Here is a 15,000-nt window from a genome sequence, read left to right on the forward strand (position 1 = left end):
AGTGCACCCCTATGATTATACCGCATTCCAAAACGTAATTGTTACAAATTCGATGCGATATAGTTGAATGATCCTTAACACATATTCCATTGTACACGTTTCATGTATATATATAAATATATAGAATATATATATATATATATATATATATATATATATATATATATATGTATAGAAACGAACAAATTATTTTATTACATATGTATATGCGTGTCCATGTTCTTCTTTTTTGTACATTTATTTTTTTATTTCCTCATTTCTTCTTTTTTTTCCTTTTCCTAACAAATTTTGAATTAATTCATTGATATCCAATTAAAAGTTCTTATTAGAAAATATATAAATAAATAAATAAATAAATAAATAAATATTTCATTTAAGTATTAAAACAACTCGTGAATTCGAACGCGACATATATAAATAAATATTTCAAATTATAATTTTATATGCTATACTATATAATTTTTATTTTGTATAAATAATATTTGACACATATACAAGTACACACACACACACTCACACACACACATATGTATATATATATATACACAGAACGATATAATAATTATAATATTACTAAAACATTTATAATAATAAATTCGATCAATTCGTAAATTAATTATATAGATATAAGTTTTGAAAGAACGAAAAGTCCTTCTGAAAGAGGAGAAAGAAAAAGGGTGTAGGTCGAAAGTGGGGGATGACTGTATACTACGAAGAGGTCCTTTCACCCCCTCGAAACAGTATTCTTCCTTGCACCCTTCTTCTATACCCTCCATGGTATTTCTACCCTCTTGGCGCAGCAATGTAACGTAAAGGAGCGCGTGCGCTATTCGAACGAGAGGACTATCATAGTGTTTGAGAGAGAAGGAAAGAGACACACATACAGAAAGAGAGAGAGAGAGAGAGAGAGAGAGAGAGAGAGGAGATCGACTGTTCGCGCCTAAAATCTTTCAGGGAAGTCGAGAAAGGTCGATCAGTCGCACGACGAACGTCGTGCTTAAACATTTTCCCCCGTTTCATTCGCTTCTTTACAAAATTATATTATTTTTTCTTTCATATATATATATATATATATAAATATCAAAAATAACATAAAAAAAACTCGTGTATCGCGAGTGATAATGATCGATAGATCGTAAGTGTGAAGATAAAATTATGGGACAATGATGTTTCGTTGAATCTAAATCAAATTATTGTTTCATCGTTTTCTTTTTTATCTTTTTATTATTATTATTATTATTTTTTTTTTTTTCTTTCCTTTTTTTTTTTTAAGAGAAAGATTGTGAAAGGTTAGAGGGATGATCGTTGCAAAGGGCTCAGCTGCCCTTCTTCTTCTTCTTAATATCATTCTGTGTCATCGATTGGAACACGTGGACGCTAAAAATGATAACCGTGAGTGATAATCAATAATCATGTCATTTATTTATTTTTTTTTTTTTTCATTCTAACAGAGATCTTCAGTTGACACTTTAATTAACATATTAATAATAATAATAATAATAATAATAATAATAATAATAATAATAATAATAATAATAATAATAATAATAATGATGATGATGATGAGAATAATGGTAATGATAATAAGAATGACTATGATAATAAAATGGGAATGTATGTATATATAAATTTCAAAGAGATCTCATATATTCTTTTAATATCTTTCTTGGTATTATAAAAAAATAAGGAGAGACATAAAAATATTTATTTATCTCTCTCTCTCTATCTATCTCTCTATCTCTCTCTCTCCCTCTCTCTCTCTCTCTCTCTCTTTATCTCTTTGATATTTTCATTAAAGGTGGATACACGTTGAACATTACGACATTAGCATTTCATAGGCGATAAAACATTTGATGAAACTAAGTAGTACAGTCACGATCACGTACTATGTTGTGATCTATTCAGAGTGAATTTACGATCTTCCTCGTAATACTTTAGCCGTAAACATTCCCAACATATTCCTAAAGGTAATCAAGCACACGTGTGCAAGTTCGTTGATGAGAGAACGTGAATTTGATAAAACATATTAAAACGATTCACGAAGTAACAAAATATTTACGATATTAATTCTGTATGTTCATTAACTATTAATATGGAATATATTGTTAATTCGATGATTTTTATTTCATTGATATTTAAATTTTAAACAAAAAAAAAAAAAAAAAAAAGAAAAAAAGAAAAAAATAAAAGAATTAGAGACAGAGAAAGAGGGACAGAGAGTGAGAGTATATAGAAAGAAATTTTTCCAAAAGTTTCTTCAATAGATACAAATCAATAACATTGTTTCTTTTATTCTAAATTATAATATATATATATATATATATATTATTATTAAAAAGAACTTTTTATATATATCTCTCTCTCACTCTCTCTTTTTTTTTTCTAATGTCTCTTTTCGATTCTGCTTTCTTTAGACGTAGAATTAGTAAGGAAAAAGAAAAAAAAAAGCAAAAAAAAAAGAAAAAAGAAAAAGCAAAAGAAGAAGAAAGAAGAAAGAAGTAGAAGAAGTATAAGAAGAAGAATAAGAAGAAGAATAAGAAGAAGAATGAGAAGAAGTAAGATACAGATAAAATCGATCGCGCGTCGTCTCGCGAAAGAAAACTTTCTTGGCGTGGAGCTCCTTCGAGTGCTTAGAGAAAAGTGCTCAGAACTTAATACGGTCGGTTGGCGCTCAGTCGAGCCATACTACGTACGAAGAGAGTAATATTGATCGACGAAGGGGGCTTACGTAGTCCTAAGAAAGAAAGAGCAGATAGATAGATAGATAGATAGATAGAGATAGAGATAGATATATATATATATATATATATATATATAGAGAGAGAGAGAGAGAGAGAGAGAGAGAGAAAGAGAGAGAGAAAGATAGAGAGAAAAAGGGAGGGTCACATCGAAGGGTGGCACGAACTGAGAGGGACTACTTGCTTGCCAGAAAGAGTGTATGTGTAAGAAAAAGAAAGAGAGAGGGAGAGAGAGAGATAGAGATAGAGATAGAGAGAGAGAGAGAGAGAGAGAGAGAGAGAGAGAGAGAGAGAGAGAGATAGAGATATAGAGGCAAACGAGTAAAAAGATTTCCCTCAAGGTTTTCCAACACGACTTTTTCGTCAAACTTTCGACTCTTCTTCTTTCGAAGATCTTCATTCAAAGCATACAAATTCAGGGAACGAGTATGTTTCTTTTTGAAAAAGTCAAGCCGATACAGATCTTATCTACTATCTCAGTTTGATGAAATTTTTCATCGTAGTATCAGTTCAAGATATAAAGTCTTGTCATAGCATAGGGAAAATCGAGATTGACTGGATTTCGTTTCGTTTCTTTTCTTGTTTTTTTTTCTTTTCTTTTTTTTTTTTTCTTTTTCTTTTTTTTCCTGTTTCTGTACTATTTTTATTCTTTTCCTTTTTCCCGTTCCGTATCCTACCATTTGTTTTTTCTTCCTTTTTTCTTTATTCACTTCTTTTTTTTTTTGTTTTGTTTTTTCTTTTTTTTTTTTTTTTTTTTTTTTATCGAAACAATCTCGTCGTCCACGTTATATAGTTAAGTATGTATATATCTTTTGCATGTATATATATATATATATATATATATATATATATATATACGTATTATGTATCGAAAATCGGTAAAAGAGTTTTGGCCTATATATAGGGAGTAAGTTAAAAAAGAAAGAAAAAAAAAAAAAAATAAAAAAAAACCCAGAAACAAAAAGAAAAGAAATAAAGAACGTAGGATTTTTTTCTTTTTTTTTTTTCTTTTCTTTTTTTTTAGGATCCAGGACAGCTGTGTTTTTTCACTAGAGTTTTTTCTCCGCTCTTTCGAAAAGCTATACCTTTAAACCCACCCACCAATCCTCCAGCCCACCTCTCCATCCCACCCGCATAGCTATCGTTACTACGAAATAAGAGGAAACTTTTCAATACACTTTTGTTCCTTGTCTTTTCCTCTTTTCGGTCCAGTCGTCGTTTTCTCTCTCTCTCTCTCTCTCTCTCTCTCTCTCTCTCTTTCTCTCTCTCTGTGTCTTTCTCTCTTTTTCTTATTCTTGTTCTTTTCTCGATCAGTCTTGTAACATGCTTTTTATCTTTCAATTGGTACCAAGGAACGCTTCGAAGAATTTTCGCATCGTGAAATCTTCGATCTTCAATCTTCTTGTTTCAATCTGTAAGATGCAACGTATTCCCTTCTTTTTTACAAGTTCGATCGAACGGAAAAATTAATTCTTTTTTTCTTCTTTTTTTTTTTCGTTCATTCTTTTTTTCCCTCCCCTCCTCCTCCTCCTCCCCCCCCCTTACAATACTTTCTTCCTTCTCCTTATAAAGGAGTAAAAAATAAAATAAAAATTCTTCGATTAAAAAAGTCGTGGATATCGTTGAAATAAAGGAGAACATTAAATTTCACGAATTCTTTTCACGGACGAATCTATTATCGTCTGTTCTGTTTTACGAAATTTTGTTCTTTCCTTCTTCTCGTTTTTTTTTTCTTTCTTTTTTTTTTTTTTTTTTTCTTTTGTTAAATCATCGACTTTCATTATGTATCCTAAGTTTCATAGAGTTTTTCATTTATCGAATTCAATACGCATATATATTGTCAATTTGCGAAACGTTTGACGTTACCTGTTGTTATGTCTTTTTTCGTTCATGTTTTTGTTTTCATTTTTTTTTTTTCTTTTTCTTTTTTTGTTCCTCTTTTCTCTCTCTCTCTCTCTCTCTCTCTCTCTTTCTCTCTTCTCGCAACACGTGCATACGAATAATTTTTCTTTTACACCCCTTTGTTATCTCATATGATCGTTTGTGAAAAAATTTCAGAAGAAACACTTCGGCTTATCTTTATTACAATGAAAAATCACTTTTAACACGCGAAAGTATCGTGAGCATATATATATATATATATATATATTTTAATTTTCTTTTTATACATTCTTTCTTTTGCAATTTTTTTTTCTTCTCTCTCTCTCTCTCTCTCTTTTTCCTTTTCAAAACCTGCAATTACATATTACTTTAATGATCTAAAGGAAAGATCTCTTTATATAGGTCATTGCCCATCTACATATTAATTAATGATGTTTTAAATTCGATCCAAAGGAAAAATAGTAGATTATCCTTCCCTCTCTCTCTCTCTCTCTCTCTCTCTCTCTCTCTCTCTCTCCTATCTCTATCTCTCTTTCTCTCTTATCTCGTTGAATTCAGTAGACCGGTATTAATCGTAGATGCACGAAGAGATCCAAGTAGAGATCCATTATCTCTCGACGATGTACGAATCAATCGATTATCAATCGATTATCAATCGATCGGATAATTTGACTCAGCCTGCCAACAAGCAAACTTAAACGTTAGGCATCGACGTCTGTTACACTTGAACGCATAGACAAATCGACGAATTTATTTCCGCCAGTGAGAATGTGACTAATTCGTAGGCTAATTTTGAGTTATTCTCTCTTTTCTCTCTCTCTCTCTCTCTCTCTCTCTTTTTCTTTTTCTCTTTAACTATTTTATTTCGTAGATCGTTTGTAAAAGATTACGTAGGAGTAAATAATATAGTTAGTCAAGTTTTTTCTTCTTTTTTTTTTTTTTTTCTTACATCGTTTTACTTTTAAATATCTAATTTATATAAATTAGATAATCGCGAGAATTAAAACATTAATTTGTAATCTTTGAATTGTACGAATTGTTTCAGTTTTTTATTTTATTTTTTCTTTTTTTGTCTTTTTTTTTTTTTTTTTTTTTTTTAATACAACGCAATATACACAACACAAGATAATTACGAGAGAAATATATATATATATATATATATATATATATATATATATATATATATATATATATATATATATATACATATATATACACGCGCACACATACATACTTACACATACACACATGTATACAAAGATATAAGATAATTACAAGTAAATGTGATACTTGTACTTATATGGAACGTAATATAAAATTTCATTTTTATAGAGAAAATATGAAGATATGTAAAAGTAAAAATTCATACTCAAATAAAAATTCATAGGAAGGAAAATTATAAAATTATAATATATTATTATTATTTTTATAAACTTCAAAATCTTGATTTAAAATCCAATATTGTATTTTTTTTTTTCATTCGTATTATTTCGTTTGTAACTATTATAGCTTTATTCTACAGATACTTACATCCAGTATATACATATATATATATATATATACTGGACTGTGTGGACACGAAAATACTCTCGTAAAATCTAATATCAACCAGTCTCTCTCTCTCCCTTTCTTTTTTTTTCCTTCTCTCTCTCTCTCTCTCTCTTTCTCTCTCATATTCGGTAACAGCATCGTTATTTGCCTATTGCGCGTTCTCGAATCTATTAAATAAATTTATCCGTGAGAACTTGAAAATCGTTTGATTTTTATTGGAATTTCAAACGTGCCACAGATGCAATATAGATATCGTACAATCGTAACGATATTATATAATCTAGAAAAACAAATTTTATATGTAAAAAAAAAAAAAAAAAAAAAAAAAAAAAAAAAAAAAAAAAAAAAAAAAAAAACGAGAGATAGACAAATATGATCGCTAACAAATCCACTAATATATATATATATATATATATATATATATATATATATATATAAGTCTATTAATTAATATCTTTAGAGTATAACTTCAAATATATCGGAAATAGCATTGGGATGCACTTTGGATATATGTATGCACGTTTCGTTTTATAAATATCGTATACATAGGTACATAAATCTGTACATACATATATAAATGCATATATAGATATACATAGAATATATATATATATATATGTATATAGGTATGTACGTTTGGAAACAACAGACGAGAACTAAGTAATTTTGCTGTCGGCAGTATACCGAAGTGCAAGGAGGATACGTAGAGACAAATATCCAAAGTTGCAAGCAGGGGTTCGTTCGTTCTACTCTTGTGTAGTATTATGGCTACCACGAACCACCCAATGCCTCATATTCCACCTAAATTGCACTGAAATGATGTTACCCAACATGAATGAAATGCATTCGTTCAATTGTTTTTCTCACTTTATACAGGAGACAGAGAAAGATAGATATAAATAGATTTGACTGAGAGAGAGAAAGAGAGAGAGAGAGAGAGAGAGAGAGAGAGAGTAATAATTTCATTCTAATTGAAACTCGTATGCCGAACAATTAATTCGTATGAATAAAAGAAAAATTAAATTTAAATATGAAATTAAATGAAATCATTTTTATTACAAAATATATAATGTATATATATAGATATATATGTATATATGAGTCGTTGATTTTGAAAGTGGGATACATTTTATGTTATTGTTAGATAAATTGATGGTTTATAATTTGAAAATGGCTTGAAAAATATCGATAAACAATAATACATTTATTTTGCATTTTCTTTTATTTATTTATTTATTTTTCTCTTTTTTTTTTTTTGTTATCTTATTTTCACATAAATTTATTATGCAATTAATAATGGTTATTCGTGGTAGATGAACAAAAAAAATATATAAAAAAAAAAGAAGTCCGTGATTTTTCTATACGCCAATTTAATTTTCAAAATCAACTCAACAATAAGTATAATCGTCGAAATAAATGACTATGTAATAAATGTATATCTATATTATTTAATTGTAAATTATAATTGTAATATATAATGATATATTTATTTGTGAATTGATTAAATATATAAATTTTAACGTTAATTTGTAATAATAATATTGGCTTTAATTTATACTTTTCGTAAAATGGATTTGGCCCATTTGGAAAAAGCCAATCAATTCTAAAAATTTGTTAATACTTTCAAAACGAATATAAGTAAATAATTTTTTTCTTTTTGATAATATTCGTTATCAAAAATTTTCTAAGAATATATATACATATAGTTTCTTTTTTTTTAATATTTTTTTTGTAATAAACAAAGTCTTACAAAATTTTTGTACAAATTGACTGCTGTACGAATATTTTTTATCCTCACTATATATATAATTTGAAAAATTTTTAATTGTTCCGTATAATCTCATAATTTTATTTTATATAATCTCCAAATTTTATCTTATCGTTTGTTTTCTTTTACATTTGTATTGATCCTTAACGTAAAAATGACTTTGCAATGGTAAACGACCTTGCAAAATATCACACGACATTGTTATAGATAAACGTACATACGTATGTTATTGTTTCGTTTACCTATACATACGCGTTTACGTGTTTATATCCTATGAGTAATTATTTCTAGAAATTCGTCCTTGTCAATAGAAGTCGAATGAAAAGTACAACAGAGCTCAGTCGTCTCTCGTCGTTCGTCGGAGTAAGATCGTGAAGAAAGTATTATTAATATTTTTCATATTTCTATCTTATACAAAATTTTCTAACGATTATTACAGAATTTTACATATTCATGTATGCATGTATTCGAGATTTATTACAAAAGTTTTTTTATTTAAATTGTAAAACTGAGCGTTCGGAAAAAAAATATATATATATCTGTGGACACATATATAAATTAATTATTTTATATATATATATAAATAATATTACGTAGTATACATACATATATATATATATATATATATATATATATATATGTATATATTATTTATTATATTGAAATCATACGAAATTATTTTTTGTTTCTTTTTCGGATTGTTCCAGATCAGATAAGCGATATTTGTAAAAGGAATTTCATGCAGGATCTCTATAGAAAAATAGACGGTGCAGTTTTAACGTCTAAACATGAAAGAGATCTCGATTGTGCCATCACATTTCAAACGCACAGCATCCTACAACGTTTCATGCTACGATTCGATCAACTTCAATTGGATTGTAACGATCATCTTTACATCTACGATGGCGCACATGCGGTTGGCAGTTACAAGGTAATATTTTAATAATGCCAATGCAATAATAATAATAAAAATAATAATAATAATAATAATAATAATAATAGTGATCGTTTCATACATGACGATCTAATTTATTACGTTTACGAGCACTACGATATTCGTCGAATTAAATGAGATTTTCAAAATGATTATGCGACATACATATATAATTTGCCGAATGAATTATTTTTATATTATAATAACTATGAATAAATCATACGTGTGATATCGATCGTGTATTTTTAAAAACATCTCTCTCTCTCTCTCTCTCTCTCTCTCTCTCTCTCTCTCTCTCTCTCTCTCTCTCTCTCTCTCTCTCTCTCTCTCTCTCTCTCTCTCTCTCTGTGTCTCTATCGTATATAATTATTTGATTAAAAAAAATTGTCGACATCGAAAAGTCGATAAATATTATCTCGATAATATATTTATAGATCGTTTTAAGAATTTATTTCTTTTTGGAATATTATTAAAAAGGATAGAAAAAAAAAAAAAAAATATCGACGAGACATTACAAAGCTAATCGAAATTTTTCGTTCGAATTATATTTTTCGGAAATAGGCAAAATAAAGATCCGTCAATCTTAATTCAATAATAAAAATTAGATCAAGATATTATTATTTAGAATGATTAAAATCATCGTATAGTATAAAATATTATTGTTAGGTAAAATTATTCTATTTGGTTTTTACTTTTTTTTTTTTTTTTTAGATCTCCTTTTATTCTAACAAATCATCTAACTCGTTATCGATTTGGTTATATATTTTAAACTATTTTCGATACATACACACATATACACACATATATATATATATATATATAAAATATTTTTTCTCAGCTCATCAATTGAACTTCGATCCAGGAAGCCATACGAATTTTTGCGATACTTGTGATGATTAATGAGCCAGGAAGCATCTCGTATTTTTTGATTTCGATCGACGTGTTCCCTAGACACGTAATTACCGTAATCGATCAAACACCCCCTGTTCTTCTCTCTCCCTCCCTCCCTCCCTCACCTTCTCTTATACTAATTGCAAAAGGAACGACGTTATTATTTTTTTGTCATTATTCTTTATACACACATTATACACACACACACACACACACACACATATATATATATATCTTAAAAAATGCGATATTAATAAATAATAGTAATAATTATAATAATAATAATAATATAAGGATATATTGTAATGACGAAGATATTACGTAAAATTTATCTTTGATGGTAAGAAGGAGGATTAGGGTGTGTTACCTGGGAAAGGGGATTGAAGGGGAGAATGAAGGAAGGAGGATGAGAGGTGAAGGAGAGGGGGTAAGTTAAACTAGAGAAAGAAGGATGGATAGGACCGAAGAATTTACCCTTCGTATGGCCCAACGAGATTATATTTTAATGTATTCCAACATTATAAATTCCAAGCATGGCTTGGACCGGACAAGGATGGTGGAAACTTGCTCCATTAATCAAGATTCGTTTCTTAGCGTAAAATAGATAGAGCGAGAGAGATAGAAGGAGACAGAAAGTGTGTGTGTGCGAGAGAGAGAGAGAGAGAGAGAGAGAGAGAGAGAGAGTTTATTTTCGATACGACCTTTTTTTCCCACTCATCAATATCATCGGATCTATGTCACATTTTTTAAAAAATCTTTCTTTTATTATTATTACTTTTATAATCGAAGATAAATATTTTCTCATTTCTTAATTCTCATACTTTCTTTAATTTTTCTTTTTCTTCTTTATTATAAATATCAATCAAAATTGTCCCTTAAGAAATTATATAAAATAATAATAATAATAACAATATATTCTCGTTATTAAAAATATTCTCAATGTATTCAAAATTTTTTCCTTTTCTTTTTCTTTTTCCTCTCTCCTCTCTCTCTCTCTTTTTCTTTCTTCCTTTTCTTTCTCGTCTCACTTAATTACAATTTTTTTTATTTCCACGTTTAGATCGTACGTTTATAATATTTCTTACGAGCTATGTGCTATTTCTATTGCATTGTATATACATACATACAATATATATATAAATGTGTGTATGTATTTTGTGTGTGGTATGTGTGTGTGTGTGTGTGCGAAACTAGACGACGATGCAGTTGCAATTTCTCATGTAACTCGTGTAGTTGAAGAAAAACAAATAGTCCGAGGTACAATTAGCGAAATATCCGAGCAGGTTAAATTACTCTTTTCTCTTTTTTTGGCACGTAAAATTCTGTCCGCGGGTTTTGGTTGTTGGTATATATATATAACGTTAACGCGAATACAACAACAACAAATGTTTCTACGTTTCTACTTATCTCTCTGTCATTCGTAAAAGAAAAAGAAAGAAGGAAGGAAGGAAGGAAGAAATGAAAACAAGAAAAAAGTCAAAATAAAAAAGAGAGAGAGAGAGAGAGAGAGAGAGAAAGGAAGTGCGGACATACGGTATATAGCACGAAGAGCAATGTAATTTTGCATAATGGCGATTTAACTTTAATCTTTTTTATGGTCTACTTAATGGCCCGTTAAGCCTGCCTGCCTGCCTGCCTCCGTGCTTCGTCCTTTTATTTTTCTCTCTGTGAACATGCCAAAAAACCTCCCTCTTTTCGTCCTCATCTTCGTACCTTCATTTTTCTACTTTCACCCTCATCCTCTCCTCTTTCTCTTTCTCTCTCTCTCTTTCTCTCTCTCTCTCTCTCTTTCTCTGTTTCTTTTACTCCCTTGTACATATAAACAATATGTAGGCAGGCTTGTACACACGTATACACATACACGTGTTTAAACAATGACAAAGTTACACGGTTACAATCTCACTGGAGATTTAGCAGGAGAAAATTTGTTGATCTCGTATTATTCGATTTTTTTTCGATTTGAGGTGAAAAGTTTTCATCGGGGATGAAACATTTGGGGTAAAACCACACACGGGGACGGGTTTCTCACGGCTGGATGGTTGGATGGATGGATGGATGGATGGGTAGGTAGGTGGGGTGGATTAGGTGGATGGGTGGGTAGTTGGTTGGGTGTTAACGCGCGCGCACACATACGACGCGAGAGACACGACGTCGGTCCTTGGTAGTAGTGAAATCATGGCCGCAATCAAATTCACGTGCTCGAGTTGGAACTGTAACTTGATCGATGCCGTTCGAGAGATTGACTCATCGGTCGAGGAATGGCCGAGTGCCGGACAATCCATACTCGTCGATCGAGATTAATTACAGCATTCCTGCAGTCGATGAAATTCGAGAGCGTGAGCGTAAGCGTGAAAGAGAGAGAGAGAAAGAGAGAAAGAGAGAGAGAGAGAGAGAGAGAGAGATAGATAGAGAGAGAGAGAGAGAGAGAGAGAATGTGATTACATCGTTACACATTACAGACTTGCAATTAATTCATTTCTTTCTCTCTCTCTCTCTCTCTCTCTCTCTTTCACTTTCTCTCTTTCTCTCTCTTTTTCTTTTTTTCTCTTTTCTTCTTGTTCACTACGTCGTTCGAGATCTACAATGATAAAGACGTCGATATAATTCTCTCTGCAATCGATTTTCTAAATAACTCGTTGTTACAATCAATTAGAAGCTTTCCTTTAATCTGTCCTATCGATTTTAACTTTACTCGAGAAAGAGATAGAGGAATAGAGAGATAGAGAAAGAAAGAGAGAGAGAGAGAGAGAGAGAGTGAAGACAATTATTTTACTTTTCCCAATTAAAACGGCGTCTTCCCTTTTGGCTTTATTTTTCTTTTCTTATCTATTTCTTTTTCTCTTTCTTTGTCTTTTTTTTTTTTTTTCCTTCCCTTCTTACCTTTTTACATAGCACCGTTCCAAATTTTTATCACGAGTCTCTCTCTGTCCTCCTTCGTCGAGTATTACTTTCTTATCTCTTTTTCTTTTTTTTTCTTTTCTTTTTTTTTTTTTTGCTTTCCTCCCCCATCACCCCCTCCCCCACCCACCCACCCACCCACCATCCCCCGGTCTCCTTTATATATATTTTTTCTCCCTCTCGTCTCTTCCCTTCTCTTTCTCCTTTTATTCTTTTCCTGCTGCTTCTTTTCCTTTTTCATTCCCTATCCAAATTAATTATTCAAATAGTTCGAAGAAAGTTACATTTTATTATTCTCCGCGGTAGTAGAAGGAGTGACGCGCAAAAATTACGCGGAGAAATACGATCGAGCAAGTTGTCGCATGCTAGCGAAAGAAAAGAGAACAGACAAGAAAAGAGAGAGAGAGAGAGAGAGAGAGAGAGAGAGAGAGTGAGAGAGAGTGAGAGAGAGTGAGTAAGAGAGGAAAGAGGAAGATAGAATATTGTCCACAACTTTCTTCGTGTCTTTCCTCCTCGTCATTCCACTTGCTTCCGAGCGTTTCCCCAACTTCTTGAATTAAACTTTACCGTAGAAGTTTCGAAGATGTGGTGAGTGCGTCTGTGAGTTAAAGTGACTAAGAGAAAGAGAGAGAGAGAGAGAGAGAGAGAGAGACAGAGAAAGAGATAAAGGGTAAGAGAAATAGAGATAGAGATAGAGAATGAGTGAGTGAGCGAGTGAGTGAATGAATGAATGAGTGAGTGAGAGAGAAAGAGAGAGAGAGAGAGAGAGAGAGAGAGAGAGTGTGAGAAGATTGGTGTCATCGTGTAGTACGAAACATGCCTCGTCGAACGTTGTTGGTGCTTACATCGTATACACCATTCGTAGAAGTTGTAACAACACTGTAGCAACGTGCTATTACTTAAGCCAGCTAGCTCGAGTAATTGAATCAGATACTCGCGAGTGAACTCGCGTCTAGGGGTTTGTTCGTTATCTGCCTATTAAGGACGCACAGCTATCCGTTTGCTTGGTGGTGTTAGGTCGATTAATAAATTAGTACGTATGTATTTATTTACTTTACTTTACTATACCGGTATTGTACTGTACTATATACTATTATATATACTGTACTTTAGCTGATTAATTATTTTGACTTTGTGCTTGGATGTTGATTAACTTAGCACTTGTTGTAGGAAATAGTTTTGTTTTTTTTTTTTTTTTTTTTTTTTTTTATGTAAATACATACGTATGTACTATTTTTAAAAGAATTTAATAATGATCCGTACAAAAAGAGATTAATTATAATTAGATCTTTGATAAGCATTTTCGTGAGATTTTTTGATTTCTATTTTCATTTGGATTAATTTTATTATTACTTTTTTCTTTTTCTTCTTTCTGGTTCTTTTTTTTGTTCGTTTGTTTGTTCGATATTAAATAGATAAAAACGTGTAAGGTGTGATTTAAAAAAGGGATTTTTTATATAGAAGGTTAATTTTTTGTTTTAACGATTTTATCAGATTTCATTGAAATTCATTTAAATAAGATTATTTTTAGATACACACACACACACATATATATATATTTTTTTTTCTTTCTGATCATATCTTAACTAATAAAAAAAAAAAAAAATAGAAAATTTCCTCTATCTAAAATAATTTAAAAAGATTGAAGAGTGAAAATCAATTGAAAATGGATATATGATTTTCAATAATCGTCATTATTGTACTAACATTTTTAACATAGCAATATAACCTAACTATATAACCGATAAATTTTCTACGATCAAATGTACATACATACATACATACATACATACATACATACATACATACATACATACATACATATATATATATATATATATATATATATATATATATATATATAAGAAATTGAAAATGTGGCTGCAGATGTAAAAGAGAGGTCGAAATATTACGAAGCTAGGGAGTAAAGGTTGAACTACCAGTACCCACACCACCCAGCACTACGACTAGCAGCAATAGCAACATAAGCAGTAATACCAATAGCAGTAGCAGTAGCAATAGCAATAGCAGTAGCAGTAGTAGAGTAGCATCTATTTTGTCGGTAACGGGAAATGATAACGACGACTTAAACTTCCTTACGTTGCGATATCGCACCTGGAGAATTTGTGCAGAGCGCTTACCGCGAAGGAATTTCGCAAGTTCCGTAGAACCTGCAAGAGCAGTCTGCAAGCTGCTGCTGCCACTGCTGCTACGAAGATGGCAAAGAAGGAAGATCTAGACTTTATATACATATATTATGTGTATATAATATATATATATATGTGTATATATATATATATATGTATGTATGTATGTATGTACGTATATGTATTCGTATG

The 15,000-nt window shown here is 30.5% G+C and overlaps 1 protein-coding gene across 3 annotated transcripts in view; it reads left to right on the top strand.

Moving 5' to 3' along the window:
* LOC124428893 overlaps nucleotides 1–15,000 on the top strand; it is a 137,317-nt gene that overhangs the window by 87,312 nt on the left and 35,005 nt on the right. For 2 of the 3 annotated variants that reach the window (XM_046973522.1, XM_046973523.1), the window contains exon 2: nucleotides 8,646–8,869. In XM_046973522.1, coding sequence (XP_046829478.1) covers nucleotides 8,646–8,869 — 224 coding nt within the window. Of the gene's footprint in view, nucleotides 1–1,283; nucleotides 1,393–8,645; nucleotides 8,870–15,000 lie in introns of those variants that run through there. The other variant, XM_046973524.1, reaches the window with a different exon arrangement.

This window comes from Vespa crabro, chromosome 13 (assembly GCF_910589235.1).
Source record: "Vespa crabro chromosome 13, iyVesCrab1.2, whole genome shotgun sequence".
In the NCBI taxonomy this organism is placed as follows: Eukaryota; Metazoa; Arthropoda; class Insecta; order Hymenoptera; family Vespidae; genus Vespa; species Vespa crabro.